The 27,492-nt window shown below is 38.9% G+C and overlaps 2 protein-coding genes across 4 annotated transcripts in view; both read right to left on the bottom strand.

The window, feature by feature from the left end:
* LOC145550058 (semaphorin-4E-like) overlaps positions 1–5,993 on the bottom strand; it is a 36,492-nt gene extending 30,499 nt beyond the window's left edge. Inside the window, exons 1-3 of one of the 3 annotated variants that reach the window (XM_081603478.1) lie at positions 5,742–5,993; positions 5,277–5,383; positions 4,375–4,520 (exon numbers count right to left, since the gene is read on the bottom strand). In XM_081603478.1, coding sequence (XP_081459604.1) covers positions 4,375–4,520; positions 5,277–5,373 — 243 coding nt within the window. In that variant the 5' untranslated portion in view covers positions 5,374–5,383; positions 5,742–5,993. Of the gene's footprint in view, positions 1–4,374; positions 4,521–5,276; positions 5,384–5,740 lie in introns of all 3 variants that reach the window. The other 2 variants (XM_081603477.1, XM_081603479.1) reach the window with 2 other exon arrangements.
* Positions 5,994–6,754: 761 nt separating this feature from the next.
* Positions 6,755–27,368, bottom strand: LOC145550061 (semaphorin-4E-like). Its single transcript, XM_081603491.1, has 15 exons — positions 27,266–27,368; positions 26,776–26,887; positions 26,335–26,480; positions 22,661–22,723; positions 22,481–22,576; positions 22,196–22,295; positions 9,987–10,097; positions 9,752–9,897; positions 9,499–9,674; positions 8,800–8,950; positions 8,502–8,724; positions 7,726–7,844; positions 7,489–7,655; positions 7,365–7,414; positions 6,755–7,271 (listed from the first exon to the last, which is right to left on the bottom strand). Exons 2-15 carry the CDS (start codon positions 26,882–26,884, stop codon positions 6,922–6,924), a joined length of 2,007 nt encoding a protein of 668 aa, XP_081459617.1. The 5' UTR covers positions 26,885–26,887; positions 27,266–27,368; the 3' UTR covers positions 6,755–6,921.
* Between the last annotated feature and the right edge of the window lie 124 nt (positions 27,369–27,492).

Here is a 27,492-nt window from a genome sequence, read left to right as displayed (position 1 = left end):
CTGATCTTTCTTCACTCAATCCCCTGGTATTTAATTAACTTCTCCTCTAACAGCGGTTTTTCATCATTCTTTCTCATTAGAAAACAGTATGAAAACGTTAGCTGCTACGCTAACAATCAGTGGTTACTTCGGGACAATTTAGCTACACAGGAAATATTTCTCAGTTGTTTAGAAGCGAATTTATGGCTGCAAAGTCAAGTAACTGATCTTTCATCCTTAACTGTGAAAGGTAATGAGAATGAATCCAGTTTGTTTCGTAAAACGGTTGAAACACACAGCAAAGGACTTAAGGAGCTCTGATCGCTCTGCTGCCACATAGAAGATGGCGGTGACATAACGTAGGACTCAGCGCTCAGTGAGGCGTCTACGTATTCATGTCTATGGTTATAGCGGCCAGACCTCCTGTTTAAAAAGAAGCTGAAGTTTGACAGCTAATACATATGAAGTATGTGTCTTATTAACTTTACTTTTTCTTTGAGAAAATAACATTGACTATGTTCTCTTTCTTTGTAATGTTAGCTATGAGCAATTCAAGCCATTCCTACCTTGCTGTAAGTTAATGTTAGCTAAAGTTATTAAACTCCATTACTGTAACCTTGGACATTAATATTAAACATATTTTAAATAGAAGCAAATTGGTTTTTTCCCTCCAATTTTAATCTAACAAATTAAAAGTTAATATGTTAGTCAAAGTTAGCCTTTATCTGCATTATTTAGCAACATGGCTGATGTGACAGTGCTTGTGTTCTTTGCTTTGGCAACTTTAGCCACATGAAAACCCATGTTAGGCTAAAGAAACATGGTGGGGTGCACAAAGTTGGCTAATGAAGACATGCTACCAGTGTGGAGGAAAGATACACTCGTGTGCCTAAAACTATACATTAAATGATGCAATCTGAATAACAAATGGCTGTATGAACTTCTGCCAAACAAATATTTGATCAGAATAATTTTGCTCAGCTCCGGTCATTTTGCTACTTGTATTAAGAAATAATTGTACTGCACTTCATAACAACCAGTCATGTTAACTAGACATTTGTCTCCCAGTCTGCCATTCTGACAGTGAGCAGCAAGGGACATTTTTGGAATGGCATTTAATGACAATGTTAATGTAGCACTTCACACTGTAATGAAACCTAATGACATCTTTATAACTGCTGCTACTTGTTTCACTTTACCTGAAGTAAAATATTATATTAATGACACTGTAATAACACTTAACACTTTCATAACTGGTGCTACTTGTTCCACTTGATGTAAGAGGAATCATTAATGACTCTGTTATTAAATCATTTGACAGTGTAAGAAAGCTTAATGAAATCTTTATTGTTGGTCCTACTTGTTCTGCCATTAAGTGTAGTAACACTTAATGGCATTATTATGACTACTATTATGACAGATTTATGACATATGATGATTTTCGGTTAATGTCGAGTTGTCATAAAGAGATTTTGATTAATGTAAAATTTGTATTAAAAGTGTCTTGATTTACCGAAAGACAGGTCTTATGTCATGTTTATTACGGTGTCAAGTCAGATTTATTCACACCCCGTCAAATAAAGTGTTACTGGAATATCTCTCTTAAGGGGCGCATTTTATAAATATACACAGTAAAATTTGACAGGCAAAAAACAATTTAAAAAAATTAAAGCTGCAAGTAGAGGCCCTCGCAGCTCAGCACCGTTCCAGTCTTACGGCAACCACAGGAGCTCCAGCAACACCACCAGATTAGCACTTTGATGCTCTCGCACAGTTCCCACACCTGTCCATTAGCCAAGGTACATTGTTTTAATTGAAAAAATCACGAGGCACACCACCAACCAAAAATGTAAACAAAGATACTCTGTAGCTGCCTAGTGATTCTTATCAAAGAGTCTTGAATAGGAATCAAATAAACACAAAATTTTATTTTTATCAAATTTTACATTTCTCATTTCAAATTGCACTTAACATGTCCACTTCAAAAATACACCTGAACAGAGCCACAACAATGTGGTCTTAAATTTAAAGAAGTTGTAGAACTTCTTTAAAGATCAAATTGTAATTTGAACTTCAGTCAAATTACAATTTCAAGCTATTGGATTCTTTAGAAGTTAACAAAGGTCAATGTGATGGCCAAATCCATGGCCTCACTCTGAAGTTGGTAACTCTTTTATGCACAATTTGTTTTTCATTCAAACACAACACTTTAGTTTCAGTAAAACATTTATTAGTTGATTTGGATACATTTGTTCTTTATGTTGGCGTGCACATTTAGTTAGCATGTGTATTTATATCAACTTAAGTTTAATTTGTTTGCTTGAGACTGACCTTTTGTTTGTGTTTTGCCGGTACTTACCTGCCTTGGAGTGGCCAGACAAAAGATGGGGGCCAGGGCTCAGCAGGCTTAAATGCTGATTGGACTACACCACTAGTTCCTGCTGGCAGGGGAAATTTGTAGTTTCTTTGTTTAGATAAGTTTTGTATTTAAGTAAATATTAGTATTTAAACTTTAATATTTTTGATTTTCATTTTGAGATTCTTTAGTTTAGCCAAACTTAGCTGTACTGTTATTTGTTTTTGTGTTTGTAATTGTATTCTGTTTAGTTACCCCTATTGTGTCTTAATTGGTCTGATCAGCCAGTATATAAACCCTTGTGTGTCATTTCTTTGTTAGGTCAGTTATGTTTGTTTGTGCAGCCAGTTTGTTTACATTTTTGCCTGAGTTCAGTTTTGTTTCTTTGACCTCTTTTATGAGGTCAGTTCATCTTTTTGTCATTTTATAATCTTTGGGTTAAAATAAAAAACCCTATTTTTCTAATTACTATCCTGTGACTCCTCCTGTTTTAACTCGGCCCATCAGTCAATCTTAACAAGTTTAGTGCAAATAGGATGAGTCATGTATGATTTAGAGACAACCGTATGCAAGCAGTTCAGCGAGGGATTAGAATTTGCCATTCAGCCACGCCCAAATGCTGCTGCCAGCAGACAGTGATGAAAGAAGGATTTACCATCAAGTTGTTCTATTTCTATTTATCAGCGCCTGAGCAGCAAAGCGCTTGGCAGTGCTTTGCTGCTCAGGCCTAATAAGTTGGGGTAAATTTTTCAGTCGTATTTTCAGAAGGTAATTCATTAATTTATAGATGTCTCAGTGTTAAAATATTTAGCAGCAAAATATTTAGTTTATAAGCTAATTATTTAGTTTGCATCTAAATACTTAATATAAATAAATATGTATATGAACCAAATTATTTAGCTTGCTAACTGAATATTTAGCTTGGAAACTAAATACTTAGGATTAAACAAAATATTTTAATTGGAGTTCAATGTTTAATTGGTAAGCAAAATATTTAGCCTGCTAATTAAGCTTGGGCCAGTTCCCAGGCCAGCTGAGGAACATCGTCCCTCCATCGTGTCCTGGGTCTCCCCTCATCTTGGTGGGACATGAACTCCTCACCAGGGAGGTGACTAGATGCCAGATGCCTGAGCCTCAACTGGCTCCTCTCGACGTGGAGGAGCAGCGGCTCTACTCTGAGTCCCTCCTGGATGACCGACCTTCTCATCCTATCTCTAAGGGAGAGCCCAGCCACCCTGCGGAGTAAACCCATTTTGGCCGCTCGTATCCGTGATCTCGTACTTTCGGTCATGACCCGAAACTCATGACCATAGATGAGGGTGGGAATGAAGATCAACTGGTAAATTGAGAGCGTCGCTCGTTGACTCAGCTCTCTCTTTACCACGACAGACTGGTACAGCGCCCGCTTCACTGCACACGCTGCACCAATCCGCCTGTCAATCTCCCACTCCTTTCTTCCCTCATTCATGAACCCAGAGATACTTAAATTCCTCCACTTGGGGCAGGAAAACTGCTGCTCCAGCGAGAGCTGCAGATCACAATCTGATGAAGCCAACAGGACCACATCATCTGCAAAAAGCAGAGATGCGATCCTAAGGCCACCAAAACGGATCACCTCAACACCTCGGCTGGTCAGAGATTCTGTCCATGAAGGTAATGAACAAAATCGGTGACAAAGGGCAGCCTTGGCGGAGTCCAACTCTCACCGGAAACGAGCCCGACTTACTGCTGGCAATGTGGACCAGACTCTGACACCGGTCATACAGGGACCTGACAGCCTGTATCAATGGCCTGGTACACTAATGCCTTCTCCAAGTCCACAAAACACATGTAGACCGGTTGGGCAAACACCCAGAACCCTCCAAGACCCTGCTGAGGCTGTAGAGATGGTCCACTGTTCCACGACCACCATGACAGTCGTATTAACCCAAATTCTTACTGTTAATTATTGACTGTGTAACTCCAAAAACGGCGCACCAGTCTCCTTTTGCATTTTGTGTACTTTCATTAAAGTTTCACCACCCAAGCCCAGTTCCTACCTCGCTGGTCTTCTTGGTGATGTCATCCAAACTGAGCGTGATGACCTTTCCTCTGGCTCCGATGAAGAGCAGACCGATGTCTTCTCTGACCAGCATGGAGCTCAAACCGTTAAAGTCAGGCTCCTTAAACAGCTTCAGGTTAACATCTGAGGGAAAGAATCCAACCAGCATCCTCAGGTTACTTTTGAAATCAGAGCATTTTCATGATATTTAGCTCAGTGTGATGTTACTGTATGCCATTCTTAATGTTTTGACATTGACACTCGTGGACTCTGTTTATTAATTAGGAAACTTCTTAGTTTAGTTTAGTTCTCTGCATTTTATTTAGAGATAAGAGAGGATAGAAAACATCTTCATACTACACTAGTATTATTTCCACCCTTTTCAAGATGCCTGAGTTTGTGTTTACAATATGACAAAACGGGAAAGGTTTATTGGTGTGAATATTTCTGAAAGGGTCTGGACATTTAATTGTTGTTGCAGGGATGCCTCATGTCAGGATTGTGTTTTCATGTTTAAATGTTTATTATTTTAATCAGATCGCTTTTGTTGATATGATGCGTTAAATTATTTTATCTGAAAGTTGTTTTATTTATGCATAGACATGCACACACCTGCACATATCATGTGGGAACTGACTTCTCAGGGGAACGTCCTCTTTAGGGCATAACTTAGACGCCTAAAAGGAGTTTAATCCTGTTGTTTGGGCCACTCTCAGTTTGCTTCCTTCAGGATGCATGGTAGTGGTCCAGCGCTGAAACGCTAAACTATTACTCTCTTGTTTTTATACCTTGTCAATACTTATTTTGCTTTAATAAACTGGACTGTTGATTTTAACTCTGTTTCCTTGGTTATTTGAGACAATCCCCCTCCCAAAAAAAGAGTCCAGGTGAAACGCTCACCTGAGAAGAAAACGCTCTGGCGGGGTTTCAGGTCTTGGGCTGATCCTTCACTCATAATGACCAGGACATAAAGGAGCACTACCTGACTCTTCATCATAACCTCAGACAGGAAGTAAAGAACAACAAAAATGTTTTCTAAACCAGTTATGGAAACAGCAGCGTGTCCTGTTTTATAGTTGAACATCACAGCTTCTGATAGCTAGAAGGTCTCAGCTGAAATGTCTCGGAAACATCATGGATTTATAAATCATGAAATGAGTTTCGTTTAAATTATCTTATTTTCCTCAGGTCTTTTGATTATCATCATCTTTTGCATTGGTAAATGACTTGCAACTTAGGTAATGCACTTCACAATAAAACATGTAAGTGAAGCTCTGCATTATATTATTTAAAAGGCATGCATGTCTAAGAAGGGCATTCTTGAACATTCATTTTGTAAAATAATAAAAGTTTTGATTGCTTACCTGTTTGGGTGGTTATGTAGAGGCAACTTACTTCTGATAACTCAAAGGAACCAAAACGTGTTTATTTTTAAAAGCAGGGGCTGCATCCTTTGAAAGTCAGGTTTGTTAGCCGATTGCATCATAGCATGACAACACATAGCATGGTCTGAATTCAAAGACTCCTCCAAATGCAGCCACCACATGGGTCCTTTTCCCAGATTTGAAGGATGAGCCCGGTGGATCCTTCATGGCCTTCCATATGCAATGGTTCCAAATTGGGTGTTCAGACAAGGTGGCAGTGGAATTAGCATTTCATACTGTGATAAAGCCAGCTCCAAAACAGTGCAAACAATGTCAGAAATACACAACATGAACATAAATATGGTGATTATTACAAGATTAAATCAGTTAATTTATATGTACATACACACATGCACATATAATACACATATAATCATCATATAATTATAAAAAAAGTGTTTGCTTCTTTATGGGATTATTAGCATATTAGCATCTTAATACATAAAATAAATTGATATTTCCATAGTGAATGCTCGATCAATTGCAGCAAATGGTGCATCTGCAGCCATGAAAACTACTTAGAAGATAATTATGTGAAAATGAATCCCGGCTCTTCTGGGCTCAACATCAATTCCATTTAGTGCTGATCAGGGCATTACATATGATATTTAACTGATTAATATTTGAATATTAAAAGGTGCTTTATAGGTTTTTATTTATTTATTTTTTACAGAAATTGGACCAGATGAAGCTAAAACCACCACCAGAGGAGATGTGTCTCGAACAGATTACAGACAAAAGTTTTTTTTTTTATTTAAACACAAAATAAATTTATTTTTGGAATTTCTTCTTAAATAATGCTTATATTGTTGTTATTTTAACAAATTGGCTATTAGAGTCTGCATACTCCAGTTAACAATAAATACATTTATAAATCAAGTGATTATTTTAATAATCGATTAATTCAATGAATAGTTTCAGCAATAGTTACAAGCATGGATAACAACACATTAATCATTTTAGTCATTTATTTTTGTATTGAGTTGCATGCAATGCTGCACAAAGTTAAACAGAAGTGGGTTGTTCTATTATCACACACACACACATGGTTTGGCATCCGTCCCTTCCACTCTGGTTGCTAGGGCTTCTCCAGTGCCCGTCTTAATACTGCCAGCAACTTTTTAAGTTTTCAGCTTCCAGCATAAACCAATGATGAGCAATACACACACCACACAAACAGAAGCTAAAATGTAGGTAACTATCCCACCCTCTGAAATCTTAACATGATACTGGATAACCGCCTTCCTGTGCTCTCTGCCTTTAACTACTTCCACTGTCTCACAGGTGTAAAGGCCTTTATCAGCAGAGGAAGGTGTTAAAACGAGTCCCTGGCTGAGAAGAATGTGTCGGGGACCGGGCTCAAGGATGTGACCAGAGAAGCTCCAGCTGATGGGGAGATTGGTATCAGGGGAGCAGGGGAGGAACTGTGCGACGTCAACTGTGAGGTAGATGTCAGTAATCTGCTTTGACACTGTAGGTGAAGAAAAACAGCCATAAAATTTCTCCTACTACTCTCCTTGCAAAGGCAAATGTGTTTAAAAAACTTTATGTGGCGAATACTTGCATTTAAACCTTGAGCAAATTCCAACATTACCATCAATGAGGTTCTGGATCCTGACACAAATAAATGAAATTCTCTGATTATAAACGTAGCACACAGTGAACATGTCTTAGTTAGTGCGACATACATGGAGGACTTTGAAGCACCAGCAACAGCAGCACACAGGCCTCTGAGACGGTCCCAGCCGCAGTATGGATCTCTGGCTATAAGGCAGTCATCACAGGATTTGTAGCGGCTGCAGTCCCTCAAACTGAGCTGAGCAACAGCAGTTCTAGTTGCGCTGTACAGCTGACCCTGCAGATCATCAGAGTTCAAAGGTTAGCTCCAGGTCCATTTAGTCTACAGACATGTAGCTGTAACCTACGCTTCTAGAGGAGAGCTGGAGGAAGTGAATGGGCTGAGGATCCTGAAACAGCTGCAACTCTTCAATGATTCGCCCTCCATCATCAACAGACCACACCACCTTCTGCAGCCAACCAGAGTCTAGAGGACCAAACAAGTTTTAAAATTAAAACTCAAAATTTAATTTTGAGTTTTAATTGCCTCAGTAGAGGCATAGCTCTACAGCAGGAGATGCAAATATCCATCAGAGGGAAAAGGGCAGCAAATAATTCCTTGAGCTTCCTTTACAACCCTCTACCACCTCAGCCTGTCTGCAACAGTGCAGCTTGCATATCATAGTGTGATGCAGTATGTCAGCTGGCTCTCGATGGATGAGCAATAGGAAGTCAACAGTAGCTTCCTCAGGACCCTCAGGAAGCGTAGCCACTGCTGGGTCTTCTTAATGACTGCTGTAATGTTTTCAGTCCAGATGTCAGAGGAGGTGAGGACATCAGGAAGCCTGATGGTGTGGACACTTTCCACACTCTTGATATTGATGTAAAGAGGGGCTGGGTCGGTGCTTTGCTTCCTGAAGTCAATGATGGTATCTTTGGTTTTCTTGGTGTTCAGAGCGAGTCTGCTGCTAAGTAGTTTTTACTGTGTAATGTTATAAACTGCACTCCAGAACTTTCTCTTACATTCACAGTGAAACTGCATGTAGTTTTTGCCTGTTCATTGGTCAATACAGCCATTCTCTAGTCTGATCCTGCCAACAACGCCAAGATGTGTTAAGTCATCATGTACGATTCAGTTACTTACTGTTGCCAATAAGCATGATGATGTGCTGCTGTCCATCCAGAGAGGTTACTTTGTCAACAACGATTCTGGAGAACTGGGCTGCAGACCGGACCAGCAGGGGCCTCTCAGTGATCGGGGTCACCGCTCCCTCCATCAGGTGGTGGATCTTCACAAAGTCCACGGTTGTTTGGTTGAGTTCACGAGAGGTCTTCGCACCTTTGGCTCGCATTTCATCATTAATACACTGATAATACAGATCAGAGATCACATGAGGTGGATAATTTTCATTGCTTTTATTTTACTTTTGTTTGGTGCTTACCGAACCAGGGTAGGGTTTAGGCACTGTTTTTGTGTACCTCACCCAGCAGCCAGAGTCACTCAAGGTCAGAAAGTTCCCCCTAAACACTTGCTGGATGTCTGACAGCTTGTAGGCGCAGACAGCGGACTGACTGAAGGAACTGGACGGCTTCCTGCAAATGAGGTCCTGTTACTAAAAGCTCAGGAACCACATTAACCCTGGACACTAGGCAGACTGCCACATCAGAAATAGTGGGGTCTAGGCTACTCAGTTTATACAGAAACTACCCTGACCTCCTGCCAGAGATCTGCGTTCATTTTCTCCATTGTGCTTCTCACTTGCAGGTGTGGTATACACAAGCTTAGAAAATGGATGAAGGGTTTTACTTCGTTCTTTCACACAACTTATTTATCAAATAAGTAGACAGTGTGTTTCTGAACATATGTTTAATAAAAACCTGGTAAAAAGAAAGTAATTTTTTATCAATGAAACTAGAACTTTATTAGGATGCATAACGGCAACATTTAAAATATCTTCTGAAAATGCTCAAAACTTAACATATGAAAAGGAAACCTAAATGCAGGAATCTCTGTACAGTAACAATATGGCAGCTGAATAACAGACGTTTGTTTATTTTAAACACAGTACAACCATAAAGCTGGAGATCAGGAGGCTAATGTCTGAATTCTATGAACATTGAAACCTATAGACATGACTTACAAGTTTGAGGTGAATGTTGCGTAGAAGACAATGTCCTTCAAGTTGTTTTCATCTCGTAGAAGAAAGACGTCCTGGACCAAAGACTGTGAATGTATGTCTCCAAACGGGCAGTCCAAACGGGCTTTCAGGAAAGAAGTCCACTTTTTCTGCAAGTTTTTCTCACCTCCCTCGTCGCTCTGAATCGGTACAAATGTCAGACTTTAATACTGACTCATGTGGTGTTTTAGGGGAAGTTTAACATTTAGAGACGTACTTTACACACTCGTGCAACTCTTGACAGTCGCAGCTCGTGTCGTTCTTCGATAGCTTTCTCAGAGAGGAACAAGAACACGTTGTCGTCCTCGTTATTCTCTGAAACTTTGTTCATTTCAACCATGTGCATGGAAATCATCATGGGGTCTGAGTTTAGATCATTTCAAACATGGGATTAGGTTTTGCAGGGTGATTTCAATGTAAAAGACACTAACTGGGTCAAGTGGTCACCTTACGTTTGAGCCAAAACTCATGTAATTCACTCGTCATGTAATTCTCCCCATGTCTTTGGAATAAGATTGTATTTCCCTGCCAGTCTGTAGTACCAGCAGTATATAAGTTGTCTCCTGTTGAGAACAGAGGAAAAGGATTTACAATGTTTGAAATCAATCATTACAAAAATATTCCTTTAGCATGTGTGGAACAACTGGAACCATGAATCTAGTTTTGCAGCTGTTTACTACTGGAGAAAAAAACTGGATGCGGTGAAGATGTCTCCTGCTGGATAAAAGCTAGATTTAGATAGAGCTTCAAAATGTGACCAGGAGAAAAAATAATTAAAGTCAAACAGGCTGTTAATCAGCTGATTAAATGCTGAAATTAAATGCGTCCCCCTGTCCCCGAAGCCCGTGGTGAATTAAAATAAGCACAATCCGCTGGTAAAAGCTCAGATAGAGCACAGGACTCACCAAAACTCAGCCACGTCTCAGTCACACACAGAAAATCTGAAGAATAAAAGTTTTTTCACAAGCGACCTGGCGTTTACCAGGCCAATCCTGACAAGAACTGGATCTTGGGCTTCGACAGGTCGGGAAACCCGGCACAGCGGTCTCAGGTTTTGGAGATTTTGGGCAGGTTATAAGTTTGAATCTGTGCAGAATTTAATATTACCACTACACAGTCTAGTCCTCCGGTAAATTATGAGGTATATTATGATGCTGAATATGAATGTTTTGCAAATGGCGGATTTGAAAATAATGGAAGAAAACATGTAGGTAATACCACAGTTCAATGTAATGTTACTTGGGTTTTATCTTGGTTCAAACATGCTAAAGTAACGCCGATATTTGTTGCAACACCTGTATGGTATCAAAATCCGGACTATAAAGAACAAAATTGTGTAAATTTAACTAGGACTATTCCCACACAATTTTTTTCCTCGGTGATCAAACATATCTGGTAGCGGACAGTTACTGGATGTGTGGTGATGACGTTTTAATCAACACATTGCCCTTAAAATGGGTAAGCCTTTGCGCCCTTGTTTGAATGAAAGTCCCAGTAACCCTAGTGTATGAAGGAGCTAAAGACTTAGTAGGAATGCACAATAATAAAACAAGGCTTCATAGAAGCCTGGGGGATTATGGGTTGAATGAAGGAGTATATTTGAATCTTATAGGTCAACCAAGAAGAATAAGGACACACTTGCTGCCATGAAATGTGAGGAAGAGCTCAGTGGCCACCGCACATTATTTGAGATAATCAGCAAGCTACCTTCAGATCTCAAGGCCAAGTGGCTAAATAAAAACTACGACATCACAAAGGAAGGACGTCTACCAAATCTCAAGGACGTTGTCAGCTTTGTGGAGATAGAAGCTGAAAATAGATCTGATCCAGTCTTTGGTGGGTTAATTGGCTGCAAGAAACATGAGAAACCAAACATTTTTACATCACCTACCAAAGTCTCAAAGAAACATTGTCAAAACTACCCCACCACTGTCAAAGCGGCTGCAGTCCATGAGAATAAGACCACACGTACCAAGCAGCCAGCTTATTTAAAATGTCTTAAATGCTCAGAGCACCATTTCTTAAACCAGTGCCCAGGCTTTTGATCACTAACATGCCAGAGCGCCTGGTGTTTGTTCAAGAAAAAAACCTGTGCCAAAACTGTTTCATGATTGGGCACAGTGCCGAGATTTGCATGCGCATCTGGTGGAATTATTTTGGAAACTTGACGACCCTGCTCAAGAGAACAATCTGTCAATCAATGACCACAAAGTGATTGAGCTGTGGGAAAACTCCGTTACCAAAGAAGGCTCACACTGTACCTTAGGCATACCTTTTAAGAATGAAGTAGTGACACTGCCTAACAATATCAACTTAGCAACACGGAGACTACAACTACTGGAACGTAGATTAACAAAGGACCCAGATCTGGACAAGTATGTTAAGGCGATGAAGTCAATCATTGATAAAGGATATGCAGAAGAAGTTCCAGCCTTGTCGCTCAACCACAATGATGACAAAGTTTGGTATCTTCCACATCATCCAGTAACTCATCCTCGCAAGCCTGGAAAGGTGCGAGTCGTCTTTGACTGTGCAGCAAAATATGATGGAATATCTCTCAATGACGTCATCCACCAGGGCCCAGATCTAACAAACAAATTAATGAATGTGCTGATCCGCTTCCGACAAGGTCCTGTTGCCATAATGGCGGACATCGAGGGCATGTTCAATCAAATATATGTAACTCCAGAACACAGAGATATGCTACGGTTCCTGTGGTGGAAGGACCACAATCCTAATAATGAGGTAGTTACTTACCGGATGACATCCCACTTCTTTGGCGGAGTGTGGTCTCCAAGCGCAGCAAGCTTTGCATTGAGGAGGTGTGCATCAGATCATGCACATATATATGATGCAGATACTATCTCCAGTGTAGAAAGAAACTTCTACGTGGATGATTGCCTGAAATCCTCAGACACACCCCAACAAGCCATCGGTCTAGCAGCACAGCTGATTGACCTACTCATGCAAGGAGGGTTTCGCTTGACTAAATGGACAAGCAATTCAACTGAGGTTCTACCGTCTATCCCAGAGGAGGAACATGCTAATCAAGTACCATTGTTGGACCTGGATGGAGATCCATCTTTGGAAAGAGCTCTGGGGTTGTTCTGGGACATAACAAATGACTGTATCACCTTCATCATCAAGGTCAAGAACAAGAACAAACCCAACACTAAAAGAGGAAAGAGGCATGCTAAGTACAATAAGCTCAGTTTATGACCCCCTGGGGTTAGTCGGCCCATTTATTTTAAGGGGAAAGGCCCTGTTTCAGGCACTATGTCGCTTGAAGCTAGGTTGGGATGAAACCATCCCAAGTGACATTGCTGAGCAATGGGGCCGATGGTTAAATGACCTACCAAAACTCTGCAGACTACAGGTGCCTCGATGTCTCAGACCTGAAGATTTTACTGCAGATTCAGTCACCATGCAACTTCATCACTTCAGTGATGCTTCTGAAAAGGGTTATGGTGCTGTTAGCTACCTTAGGGTTGTAAGCAACAATAACATGTACTGTAATATTGTTCTCTCTAGGAATAGGCTAGCTCCTGTCAAACCAAGCACTATTCCAAGACTAGAACTGGCAGCAGCTGTAGTAGCGGTACAGCTTGATCAGAAGATCCGTCAAAGCTTCGAGCTACCCCTCCTGGATTCTGTCTTCTGGACAGACAGCACTATTGTTCTGCATTACATCAGAAATGAAGAGAAAAGGTACCAAACCTTTGTTGCCAATAGAGTTTCACAGATCCGAGAAGTCTCACAAGCCTCACAATGGAAACATGTCTGCACAGAACTAAACCCTGCGGATGATGTTTCAGGAGGACTGTCTGCTGAAGAACTCACAAACAGTGAGCGATGACTCAAAGGCCCTGCCTTCCTGTGGCAGGAAGAAGAGTTATGGCCTTGCCAGCCTGAACTAGGAAGCTTACCTCCTGAAGCAGAGGTAAAGAAGTCAAGTCAGACATATGCAATGTCTTCTAAGCTCACCATTCAATCAGCAATCAACTGTTTCATTCAGAGGTATTCCTCCTGGCACAAACTCAAACGAGCTATTGTGTTGATTCTACGAGCTAAGAATATCCTTCTGAAGAAGTCTGAACTCAGACTATATGCTCCAATAACACTAACCGAAATGAAACTGGCAGAGATTGCTATCATTGACTACGTTCAACGCACTCACTTTGCTTGTCCAATGAAAGGAGAAGGCATCTGGAAGTTAACTCCAGTACGACTCAGTGATGGATTATTTCGCGTTGGAGGAAGGCTCACCAATGCTGCCAAACACCCAGCAATTTTGCCTCAAAACCACCAGATTAGCAAACTTATCATATGGCATTTTCACAAACTCACAGGTCATTCTGGAGTTGAAAGGGTACTTGCTGAGATTAGACAATTCTTTTGGATTGTCAGAAGCCGCATAGCAGTGAAGCAAGTCCTAGCACAGTGTCTACCTAGCAAAAGGCTCCACTCAGTACTCAGTGCATGGCTGACTTGCCCATTGATCGTGTGACTCCATGTAAGCCGCGTTTCACTCACGTCGGAATTGATTATTTTGGGCCCATTACCATCAAAAGAGGACGGAGTGAGGTGAAGAGATATGGCTGTCTATTCACTTGCCTAACTACCAGGGCCATCCACTTGGAGGTGGCGCACAGCTTGTTCACAGAATCATTCATAAATGCTAACAATTTATGGCTCGTCGTGGGACGCCTCAACTGATACGCTCAGACAACGGGACAAACTTTGTTGGTGCCTGTCACGAATTACGGAAGGCTCTGGAAGGATGGAACCAGCAGAGGCTTGAGGATCATCTACTCCAGCGAGAAACGCAGTGGAAATTTAATCCTCCTGCCGCCTCACATATGGGGGGTGTATGGGAGAGACAGATTCAATCTGTGCGCTCAATTCTCATGAGCGTTGCAGGACAACAGACTTTGGATGATGAAGGATTAATGACACTTTTCTGTATCATTGAAAACATCATCAATGGGAGACCACTAACAAAGTTGTCAAATGACCCTAGGGATGGTCAACCTTTGTCTCCAATTGACTTGCTACTGCTGAGATCAGAGTGCACTCTGCCTCCTGGTCACTTTGTAAAACAGGATCTGTACCGTCGACGTTGGCGCCAAGTCCAGTATTTAGCCGACATTTTCTGGACTCGGTGGGTGAAGGAGTACCTACCCAACCTGCAGCAGAGGCAGAAGTGGAATCACCGTTCCAGAAACTATCAGGTCGGAGATCTTGTACTGATCGTGCATGAATGCACGCCTCGCAGTCAGTGGCCTCTTGGTTTGGTCACTGATGTCAACATCGGAGCTGATGGTCTGGTGCGATCAGTGCAAGTAAAGACTCATAGAGGCACATACACCCGTCCTATACACAAACTGTGTTTGCTAGAAGGAAATATGGATGAGTAGATTTACTTATTTTTCAGCTTGTATGGGTTTTTCTATACGTTACAGATGACTTTCACTCAATCTTATCACGATTACTGTAAACTGGCAGTCACCACTTTAAGTTCAATTGTCAGAAAAGGTAGAGATTTCATTTGAAAAGGTTTTTTGTTTTTCATGACAAGGTTAGAATTAAATAGTTATCTAAAGTTGTTACGTTCACCAATTTTTCCTGAGATGAACATCTGTAGAGTTCATCGGGGCCGGGATGTTGGATTCACTCCTCCCGTTCCACTAGAGGGCTCTATAGTTGCTTTGTATTGGTACATGGATTAATGTGTAGAAGAAGGAAACGAACGGCGGACCAGTTGTGTACTTAGGTTGCCTAGCAACCACACTAACAAGCCGAACCTGCCATAAATGTACATCTTACCAATCTTACCAATGTTCATGAGTGGTGCCCAATGTGGTGAGTTATATATTAATGCTGTAAAGCTATGTTTAAGTTTGTGTCCTTTGAATATTGCAACATTAAGTATTGACATTTGTTTGTCCTTTTTTTAAAAACGTTATTTACAGTTTAACCGGCATGTCCGCGTAAAGCACTCGGCAATAAAAAGAACAGTTACAACAACAACGGCTACCTTATGTTCTTCGTAACGCTGGCGATCGCCCATGACGAGCGGGTAGTATAAGGTAGTTTTTTCCCTGGAAATAACATAAATCAACAAAAGGCCAACAGGGTTTTTGATCTTATACAAATGGAAGAACAATCATGGAAGCAATGACCAATTGTGTTTAATCAATGTATAAGAATTATTATATTAGCTACAGTTACTCATGAAAACAATGTTTACCCCCACAATTCATTTTATTCCACTTTTAAGTGACTTTTATATATATTTCTACAGTTTTATATACAGTTATGTTCTCAGGAAGCTATGTGAACTTAGTATTGCAATTAACAAAAACAACTGCTAAGGTTAATTAGGATTCCACTTGAAAGCGGAATAGGGCGGAATATGTAAGAGCGGAAATACTATTTAAGGAGTTGTTTTTGCAAAAGGATTTTGGCACCTCTTTTGGTCAAACTGACCTGATTCCCTTCCTTCCATGTGCGTGCAAAGCGCAAATGGAACTCAAAAATGACTTGGAAGGAATGCTGTTTGAACAAGATAAGATCAACAATTTGAGATAAATTGGCCGACTTGGCAATTCTGAGAAGGAGCAGATGTTGAGTTTGTGAGGTCCCAAATATTTTAAAGGTCGTCCAATACACACTCAGTATAAGGTGCGCCAGAATCTTTATGCAAACCAAGAGTAGCAGCGCCATTGGTTGAAACTTTAAAACTCACACCAGTGAAGAGTGTATAAAAAAGGGTGATGTTAAGAATACAGGGAGATTTTTTGTGTTGAGACTTTGGAAGATTTTTGAGTATTGAACTGATGAAACTGTAATGAGGAATCCGTGGTAGTGTAATAAATCTCCGGCTCGTCTATGGCCTAGTAACAAGAACTACGTCTCCGTGTGTTATTTCTTTTACTTATATATTTAAGAGTATAGCCACCTTTCAATTCTCCAATAAGACAGCCAAAAGTTTCAAATTTATGTCAACATTCTGGTACTGTAAAGAATATTACTAAATAGAAATAATGAGTTAGGTTTGGAGGCTGGTTCTAGACCAAATTTACCACAGGGGCAGGATAGTCAATATTTTTCCATGGCAACACTTGAAAAAGGATAAAACAAACAAACAAAAACACACCAATATTTCATCATTTGATATAATAAGTGAGCCAAAGAGAAACTTGTGTCTCCAGAGATCCATGTTGATGACCCCTGGCAGATGGAAAGCAGCTAAAAGTGCTGCACTATAATTTTTAATTCGTTGTTAAAGTAAAATTCTGAAGGTTAAAAAAAAGTGAGCTACCTCTGAGTATTTACATGAGACATTTATTTAGTACAACCTCTTTGGTTCCCCGTTGGTCCCATCTAGATCCGCCCCTGGGCTGCAGGTCTGGGTCTGGTACATTAATAATACATTAAACGACCACTGAACAATAAATTCAAAAAATATATCAACATTTCAAAATAAAAGCTACAGAATGCCCTAACAAACCTTTTAAAGTAGGAAAGATTTATATATTTAGTGTTAATCTATCTGTATGTCTTGTTCTTTAAATGACCATTTGCATAATTTTGGCTGATATTATTATACATTAAATAAGCAAATAATAAAACCAGTAAAAGCACAATAAAAAACTTACTCATAGCAAAATGTTCTGCACCATATCAGCCTCAGGAGATGATTGAAGGATGAAGAGCCACTGATTTAAAGTTTTTTAGGTTCTAACGGGTCTGCAGTGTTCCTCTCCTGATCCATTACATTTCTGCTCTGTCCTTTGAAGGAGGAGGATGCACTTTCTCTGTCTCTCTGTCCCCACTACCTTCCCTGCTCAGCGTCTGTGTCCTGTGATTTCAGAGTCTTTCTTTTGATTAGCTTCTGAAGTTGCAAATTATGGATCTGGTCTCTCAACGCAACTGATACAATTTTTTCTCCACTGGAAAACCAGGCAAAGGGGACCCTCGTGTCCTGATGGGACATCCTTCACTAGATACATGATGGATTCTACATGGAAGTGGAAGACCGTGTGTCTGACGATGCTGTCAGTCGAGGATGTTGAAGATGTGTACAAGATTGGATTTATGATAGCAGGTGTTCTGCTTATTGGAGTTGGCGGATACCTGGCTTGTGGGAATTTTTGGAAGATACCGGCAGCCGTTTTGGCCACTTCAAGGCTGCTGGGTACAGTTGATGGGATCTGCAGAGCGATTAACACTCAGACTGAGAATATACGGGAGCTGAGCCGCAGACTAGGTGCGATCCTGGAACAGGACCGTGGCCGGGCAGCGGATCTCGGATTCAGAATGGATACTGTGTGACCTTGGAGAACGTTGATCGCTCTGATCAGGTGGAGACCCTAAATTTGGCTGTTTGGATTTGCCACTGAGAAGCTCCAGTGAGACTTTCAAGGCAGGCAGTAAACGAATGTCAGCCTGACCTAAACAAATTTCTGCTATCGGAATCTGGACCCAGGGCTGGCCTTGGCTGGCCAGCTATCCTCCCCTGGTTGTTATGTCTAAAGAAGACTGTTCTGGCTGACTGAAACTGCAGTTTCGCTGTCTTTCTGACAATGACAATAAATTCTTCTGATTCATACAGCAGCACAATGGACATTTTTTTAATTGCCTGTGTTCATCCTCACTAACATTATTAAGCCTAGGATTTGCGTTTTCCCTCGCACGTCTGTATCTTTATGAAAGGTTTTACTTCTAAGTACGGTGAAGAGTCGGGTCGAGGATGTTGTAAAAAGACGTGGATTGACAGCAGCCCACCGCAGCTACGTAGTGTCCGTCTCTAGGTAACCGTGACAACAGTCTTGGTCCGTAATGTTCTGGAGGTCCTTTAGCTTCCGCCATGACAATTTAGCTGACCTTAATATTTTCTGTGTTTTGTTTTGGTCATTATTGCTACACTTAGTGTTGTTATGTGTGCGATAGGCATGTCTATCGGACATTTATAGAATACGGAACAAATCGCATCCCTTATCGGTTCAATACGGGTCGCTATATTTAACAGCCAAATACAGAATGATTCCATATTTTAGGGTACGGTGACAACACTAAGAGGTGTGCAAACTAATCGACAGGCTCCCTGTTGTTGAGAATAAATAATTGTGTTTTTCTCTATCTCTTTTAGCTAGTTGCAAAGCTAAAGCTAGAGGAAATGATATGTTAGGAAACACCCTCAAAGCTAAAGGAAATGATACACTGGGTTAGGATCCCCTGAAAAGTCTGTCCATTTTAGAGTTTTTGGGGCACCTAAGTGATGGAAAAATAAAGAAAAACCAGTATAAGGGACATACTGTTTTAATTTTTTGTGTATGTTGTTCTTGGAGGATGCTGACCTTATTGCATATTTGAGTGTTTTTGGAGTGTGATGAGCTCACTGCATTAATTTTGCACTTTGTGTATGTTGGTGAGGGAAGTGTCAGGCCAGCTTGTGTAAGTGTGTGTCTTGGTACAGAAAGTGACAGCCCTGCGGAGTTGTGCACTCAAGTACCTATATAACAGGGGACCATTGAGTTGTGTGTCTGAGTATTTGTGTTGCTTCAGCTGTGATTGAGCTCTATTATACATACTTTTGTTGGTTTGTTTGTTTTGTGGTTGTGTTGATGGATGTGAATGAGAATATTATAAACAACCATTCAAAAATGCTTTTTGTTGGATGTTATACTGCTGGATTTGTTTTGTTGGTCACAGGTAAAACATGATGTTCTTTGTTATTATAGAGCAAAGGAGCTGTGGGTTCCCCCTCCCAGAGTAGTTTGATGTCCTTTAAGATGGATTTGCTTAGGAAAGTGATAACAGCAGGCCACAGGACAAAGCTGGTTAGAAGACAGGAACCAGAATGGGGATCAAAGAGGAGATTAAAAAATGGTAGTTAATTTTATAACTTTGTTCCAGGATAGAATCTGTGGTTACAGATCAAGGATGTTTGCTTCAAACTCGGCATCTTTGCTCTGTGGCCCAATAAAACTTTTTATGATTACTTGCCTTAAACAGTAATCCTGCTCTCAGCATAGGGGCACAGTAGAGAACAAGGCAGGGGGAGGTCACTGTGAAATAACCATTTCGATTGCATTTTAAGATTTCTTAAGGAGTTCTTTCAATAATCACTGTTGCAAACCAGTTTTTCAAGATATTTGGATTTTGGTGTAGTTTAGAAGTATAAATTACTTTGAAATTTGTGTGTTTCATTTTGGAAAAAAGAACATATTTACAAATGTTTCTTCTCTTTCTCAGCAGAACACAATTGGGAGACATAGTAGGGGCTACCGCGCTCTCACTCATTTCTGACTTCAGTTCTCAAACTGGATAAATGGAAGACATCATGTGTATTATATTTCATATAATCATGTGACATTTACAATCAGTTCAATTCATAGCTTTCCTCACACAGCATGGGACCCCTTCCAAGTCGGCATCTTCAGAATAATAATTACTGTGATAAAATGGTGAAAAAGGAAAAAAAATTAAATAAGAAAATGTTTGTCTATCTAAAACTATATTCCCACAGCAAAGTTATTTGAAGATGGATGTAAAATAACTGAGTAATGAAATGTGCTTTTCCAACAGCTACAGCAAGAAAGGTGAAAAATACTAATAAATAAATTCATTTCTTATAGGAGGATCTCCTGGCACAGAAAATTCATTTTGTGTAGAGATGGATGACAATTGCAGACCTATGACAGAAACCCATGACAACGCGGCTAAAGGTATGAACTTTACGGATTCAACACTGACTACGGTGATGTTTTTCAGACTGGACAGACCTGACAAAATGAGCACTTTATAAGAGGCTCCAGCAGGAAGATTACAAATTGGCCACTCTACAATTTAAGGTTGTCATAAAAATAAATTGAAGTATTTAAAACAAAGAGATTTGATTTAAAAAAGAATGATCACATGAATTATACTTTAACATCAACATTTACTTATCATCTGCTTGTACAATAGGAGGATTTTTACTTAATACTTTTCAGGTAATATTGAAAACAGGGTGACATCTGATGTCTTGAAACTCTAGAAATTTCGCTTAATTGATAACGGCTTCAAATTTGTTAAGTATAATGAAAATTGGAAGCTAAATTTTGGTATAATCTTTCTTACGCTTGAGGTTAAGTGTTACAATGGGGATGAACAATAGACAGCTCTATTTGGAGCACAATAACATTATATAAATTCTTATGATATTAAGTCTTAACTGGTTACAAATATTTTGAAGTTACGTAAAAGGGGATTTAACATGAATGAAAACTGAGAAATTGCAGACTTGATCTTTCATCATGGGTTGAATTCACACATAAATTTAGGTTCTGCTACACATTGGCGGTATACAGGCTTAGGAAGCAATGACATCACATTAACACAATACCTTCACCTCAGAGGAATTTTGAAGACTATTTAAGCTGTTCTCTCTAATCAACTGTATTTAAAGATAAAATTGATTTTCTAGCAAGCAATCCACATTCTGATTTTTAACCGTCTATTATAATGCAACTTTTGGCTTCCAGGTAAAACATTTTATCTGATAAAATCAACATTTATAAGGAAAAGAGTCACTGCACAATATTTGTGAAAATATTTTTGAGGATGATTGTGGCTTGTTTTAATTGGACACACTTGAAATTGAGGCTGCACAGTGGTGCAGTGGTAGCACTGTTGCTTTGCAGCAATCTTACAACTAATATTCAAAAAATAAACTTCTTTGTGGTGTTGATGGGGAATATGAACATTTTAGAAGGATGAGTTGATTTTCCCAAATTGTTTTTTAAATTCTAAGTTTCTGTGTTGTGTTTGATTTGTGTTTTCTTTTAATAAGAACACAGGGACATGTTATAGAGATAAAACATAACCGATGGAACTTTAAATCTATAACCTCTCAGTCCATCTTAAATTCTAGATAGTAAATTTGAAAGACTTGTGAAACACCTCAAAATATTCTATATTTTGAGCAAATTATCTTACAAACAATAACAGATTCCAAATTGAATCTAAATTGATAATTAAATCATATTTTCAGGGGAAGAAGGAGAAAGCCCCATTCCAGGCCAAATTATATGCAAAAAATGGGCTACCAAATTTGATAAAGGAATTGGAATTAAAACTCAGGTGTTTATGAAAAATTGTTTGGAAAATAGAAAAGTGAAATGAAAATATAGTAAAATGAAAAATTAAATGAAACTATTGTTAATATTTGTGTGTAACTTTAGACACTGCAACCCATAATTTCCCAAAAGATAAATTTGTGGTGAACTAATAAACAGCCTAGCTGAGTTTAAAAGTAGCTTCCTGGCTTTCAGAAGCCGATAGATCCAAACAGTGTTAACTTTTTTGTGCTCTTAAGGCTTTGAAGCATCAAGACGAGAATGCGATCTGGGAAGTAGAAACAATGCAGGTTCACTGGTTGATGTTTTATGTAGGTCTAAGTAAACGTACGACCATGGAGACGTAGGAGCACAACTAAACATTTCATAGAATGACATTTCTCGATGCACACCTGCCGTTTGGTCAAGAACGGTTACGGTCCACACAGGACACATAACATAAGGAATCCAGACCAATTTACACAAGAACTTAACAAATGATGAATCCAGACCAGGAAGCACTGAGATACTGAGCGAATAAAAAGTGTTGCACCAACCATTCATCATGGAGGCAAATTTTTCTTTGGGGTTAAATGGAATTGTCCCTCTGCCAGTCTGAGTTGTGTCCTCCATGGTGATACGTCCTTCGTTGACAATCTGTAAAAATATCAATTTATAATGATTTAGAAATGATACTACTTATTTATCCATGCAACTGCATGTTTTTACATCCTTTCCTGTTTTATTGCAATAAACTAAATTCCTCCTACACAGCAAATGCCCGGCTGATGGTTCTGGTACTACAGAACATCAACCCAGCCTTAGGTATGGGAGGAACGTACCAGGTGTGTGCAGGTCGGATCAAATGCTTTGGTTCCACAAACCAGAATTCTGCCATCATCCAGAGTGTGCATCATTGTGATGTAGTTGTCACAATCCTGTTAGAAGAACAGCTATTACAGACTATTTTAAGATGAGGGAGAACATACGACATTTTCTTATTTTAATGTGCTTTAGTGTACCTCGATGCTCTCGCCTTTCTTCACACACTGGGATTTTTTTTCAGAGGTCGCCGTCCAGTTAATCTGACAGAAAACAAACCAGGAAGTCAACATGTTTATGGGAATATGTTTATTAAATTCCTTTATGAAGTATGAATATAAAAAGAGGAATACCGGTAGCACTTTAATTGACGGGGTGTGAATAATAATGACATGACACTGTCACAAACATAACACCTGTCATGAACATGAGTAAGTCTTCATGAATATTTATGACTCTTTTCATAAAGTGTCATTCAGTAAATCATGACATTTTTAATACAAAGTTGACAATATTCAAAATGTCTTCCTTATGACAACTTGACATTAACCAAGAAATTGTGATCAGTCATAATTTTGTTTTAAAAGTATTACAAATTAAATGTTAAAAATTATGTAGCTATATCTGGTAATATCACTCTGCAATTTTTTTCAGATCAATTAGTCTTAAATTTCTAATTGATCTAAAGTTTTACAGCAAGATGTCTACAAAAAACTTATGAACTTTGCATTTGAAACATTAAGGCTGTTTAAAGTGGTGTAATACACCATCTCCACCAGTCAGAGGCAGCAGTGCACGAACAGACATGCAGTGTGTTGGTGAAGAAGAAATCTTCCATATTGTGGGGAACATAGACAAGAACATGTAGACGCCTCATGGAGAGGGTCGGCCCGTTGCTGCGATACGTCACAGCGTCGGCCATATTGAATGTGGCATCTCTGCCAGTAAGCTAATACAAGTAAATGGACCGAACTTCAGAAAGTGCCGTTTTACAAAGTATTTTAAGTTAATACCTGCCATTGACACATTTTCCTCACACACATTAATATACTTGGTAATCAAAGAAATGACTAAAGACAGAGTTTCTAACTTTTGATGTGATTATTTAATTGTTTTGGGCTATTTCTGAATAAAGAGCACAATGTTTTTATTTGATAGAAATTATTCTGATCATTTTTTTATTGAGATTAATGAACAGACACACTTTTAGTGTTTTATTAAAGAACATATTTACATAATTCCATAATTTAATGTACATTTAATGTTTCAAGACAAGAAAATGTATTTTCTTGTATTTATTTTTTATACATTATTGAGAAATGACTTTTGATTTATAAATCAGTCGTTGTCAAACATTAAACTACATATTTTTCTTACTTTTTCCATAGAAAAAATATTTATTACAGTACGTCAACTCTGCTATTGACAGCAAAGAGTGAAAATAATTCTAACAGAGTAAATTATTTTTATTTCATTACATAAGCTACATTAATACATTAATACTTCAGATTGAGATATTTAAAACAAAAAGTGAAAGAATGTCTATCACTTGTCATGAAGTGTTATTCGTTAAATAATGACACTTTAAATGCAAATTTGCGTTAATGGTGCAATAAAAGTCCATTGAAAGTGTCAACTTTGGAACTTTATGACAGGTGCAGTCATGTTTGTGACAGTGTCAGGTAAAGTCTTATGCACACTCCATCAAATAAAGTGTTACATAAATGACAATAATATGGGTTCATTATTTTGTCATGAGCAGGTTAATTTTGCAAAGTCGTGTTTTCACCACATCATTATTTTATAAATAGTTCATTATCAAACTGCATATATAGATGTGAAGCAAAACAACTAGCATAAAACTAAATTTTCATAGGTATCAAACTAAATATTAAGCCCGGAGATAAATATTTGGCTATGTAGCTATACTTATTTGTGTATATTTAAATATGTAGTTTGTAAACTAAATATTTAGCTGGCTCTGGACGAAAAGTGGGATTTTTGACCCTGTATTCTGACGCAAATGCAGCTAGTCAGCGACAGATATCGACAGCAATCGACAGTTGGCGGGGCAGTGCAGTTTCGTCGGCCGCTGTCGAATGCGGAATCCTACAAGGGGTGAGGGGAGGTGCGGGAGGGGGTGTTAACAGCTTAACGACTCGACTTAACATGTGAATCGCAACAGGAGACCCACGTGAATTGTCAGTTATTGGATGAAAAAACAATGACATCACAATTCATTACTTAATGTGATTGGTTGGTAGATATCTCCCTATTGGACACACTAGACCTTTATAATTACAGGCCTGGTTAAACCCCTCCCTAATAAATTATAAAAAATAACCCAGAAATAAAAATACACCAAGCACAAGGCATAAGTTTATATTTTTAATTTTTGTTGAAAAATAATTATGTACAGAGATGCATATAACACACATCTACAAATAAAGAAACCACACGTATATAAAATAAAACATCTACAAGAAACCACACATATATATAAAAAACACATATACAAATAAAGAAACCACACATAAAATAACATCTATGTTTGTTTCTTTCTGTAAGAAACAAACAAAGCGACTGGCCTCGCTCCACGTGTTATTTATAAAAGCTTTCTTACCGTGAGTTCGGTTTTGTTGGACCGCCGCGGTGTCATCTGTTGTTTCCCGCCGGATAATTGCTTAATATCAAAACGATACTGAAAAGGTAACTCCGTGAAATATGACTTTTTCCACCATTTCACACAACGCGCGGGTTTTTCCGTTCATGTTGGGTGTAGCAGTTAGCACCCGTTAGTAACGGTGCAAATCTTCCTCTGGAGTTTAATGGCGGCTGCTTGACCGACTATGAAAGCGCATTACTGCCACCAACTGGACTGGAGTGTTAAATGAAAGTTGACAGAAAAAAATACATTCTAAAAGTTATTTTTTCAAAAGTTACGTGACAGTATATTTTATTTTTATTAGAATTAATTGCAAACATTTTTTTTATATGTATAGATGTTTATTTACTCAATTCTACTTTGAGCTGTCTCCTTTTTAGTTTATACAGAATATGATTCATAATCCGTGAGTTATATTTAGTGCTTAACTAACAAAACTTTTAAAAAAAGAATACAAATGTTTATACTCTATCAGAAATTAAAAAGGATTAGCTACAAAATGAATAAGAGTCAAAAGGCGGTGCTCAACAGTTGATTTGCATTTGCATGGCACTCAGCAATTTTATTTAAATACGAAAACCTCTGCTAGGCACAAGGGGGGGGGGGGATAGGGGAACACGGACACAGCGTTTTTGACCATTTTTGACAGTGTTTGACTCCGACAAAAACCTCTTGCCGAAAGCCCTCAATCTCCATGCGCACGGCAGAACAAGGTGTCAATAGCTGTCGAAAATCCCATTTTTTGTCCTGTGTGGCGTAGAGCTAATCATGTTTGGAACTAGTCTGCTTCCTAACACACAAGTAGGTACTAGTTTAGGTACTACTTAGTTAGCTTTCTAACAAATAATTTAGCTTTAATTAAGTATTTAGTTAGCAAACTAAATACTTTGGTTAAAAGCTACATATTTACTCCACAGCTAAGACACCACAATCATCTCTGCAGTTGATTGTAACTTACATAACTAAATATGTAAGTTACAAACTATTTAACTTGCTAATTACATATTTGGAAACCGTGATATTTAATGATGAATGAATAACATGACTGGAAAATTAATCCTCATTTTTTCCTCCTATGACAGGTTAAATTACCCACATTATTGAATCGTTTGTTACCATGTAACTGTCAAAACATCACCACATAGTATCTCTTTACATTTCATTTTGTGTACTTTCATTGAAGTTTCACCACCCAAGCCCAGTTCCTACCTCGCTGGTCTTCTTGGTGATGTCATTCAAACTGAGCGTGATGACTTTTCCTCTGGCTCCGATGAAGAGCAGACCGATGTCTTCTCTGACCAGCATGGAGCTCAAACCGCTAAAGTCAGGCTCCTTAAACAGCTTCAGTTTAACATCTGATGGAAAGAATCCAACCGGCATCCTCAGGTTACTTTTGAAATCAGAGCATTTTCATAAACCTCCGAATTTAGTTTAGTTCTCTGCATTTTATTTAGAGATATCAGAGTAAGAGGGGTAGACAGTATCTTCATGCTACACTCGTATTATTTTCATATTTTTAATGCACTTCTTTGTACTAGTTTGTCACTCTGAGTCACAATGAAACACATGACAAAATATGGAAAGGTCGACAGGGTGTGAATACTTTTGCAGTGGTCTGGACATTTCAGTGCTGCTGCAGAGACGCCTCACCTGAGAAGAAAACGCTCCGGCGGGGATTCCGGCGGGGATTCAGGCTTTTGGCTGATCCTTCGCTCATAATGATCAGGACATAAAGGAGTGCTACCTGGCTCTTCATCATGACCTCAGACAGGAAATAAAAAAAAAAACAAATTTCTATGACAGTTGTTATGGAAACAGCAGTTTATTTCCTGGTTAATAATTAGATGTCACAACTTCAGATAGTTATAAGATCTCAGCTAAAGCTTCACAGAAACATTATGGGTTCATAAATTATGAAATATCAATCCTTAGCATCTGCAAGTGATATACAGCTTAATTTAATGCACTTCACTGTAACGCATGCACGTCATGCTTTTACCATTTATCACCGGGGGAGCAAAGACACCACAATCATTTCTGCAGTTGATTGCAAATTTAAATAGCTTTAAGAAGTGCATTATAGAAAGCGGTCGATTAAAACATTTAATTTTCTAAAATACAACAATATTTGTTTGCTTACCTCTAACAGGTGGAAATGAAATGCAATGTAAAGGCAGTTTACATCTGAAAACTACAGAAACCAAAACATGTTTACTTTTAAAAAACATTCCAATGTTTAAAGGTGAATATAACTTCTTTAACTGACAGAACTGTACACAGGACAAAAAATGGGATTTTCGACAGCTATTGACACCTTGTTCTGCCGTGCGCATGGAGATTGAGGGCTTTCGGCAAGAGGTTTTTGTC

The sequence above is a fragment of the Poecilia reticulata genome, chromosome 22 (assembly GCF_904066995.2).
Source record: "Poecilia reticulata chromosome 22, P_reticulata-male-v2, whole genome shotgun sequence".
NCBI lineage: Eukaryota > Metazoa > Chordata > Actinopteri > Cyprinodontiformes > Poeciliidae > Poecilia > Poecilia reticulata.
The sequence above is the reverse complement of the archived record's forward strand: the minus strand, read 5'-3'. Positions and strand labels throughout refer to the sequence as shown.

Bases quoted from the DNA above. Each gene is read 5' to 3' on its own strand.
- LOC145550061 (XM_081603491.1), bottom strand. From the start codon at position 26,884: ATGATGAAGAGCCAGGTAGCACTCCTTTATGTCCTGATCATTATGAGC. The intron at 10,098-22,195 runs GTTGGTGCAACA...TGTTCTCAACAG, and splicing joins ATTTGCCTCCATGATGAATG to GAGACAACTTATATACTGCT. The intron at 8,725-8,799 runs GTAAGCACCAAA...CTGTATTATCAG, and splicing joins CTAAACCCTACCCTGGTTCG to TGTATTAATGATGAAATGCG.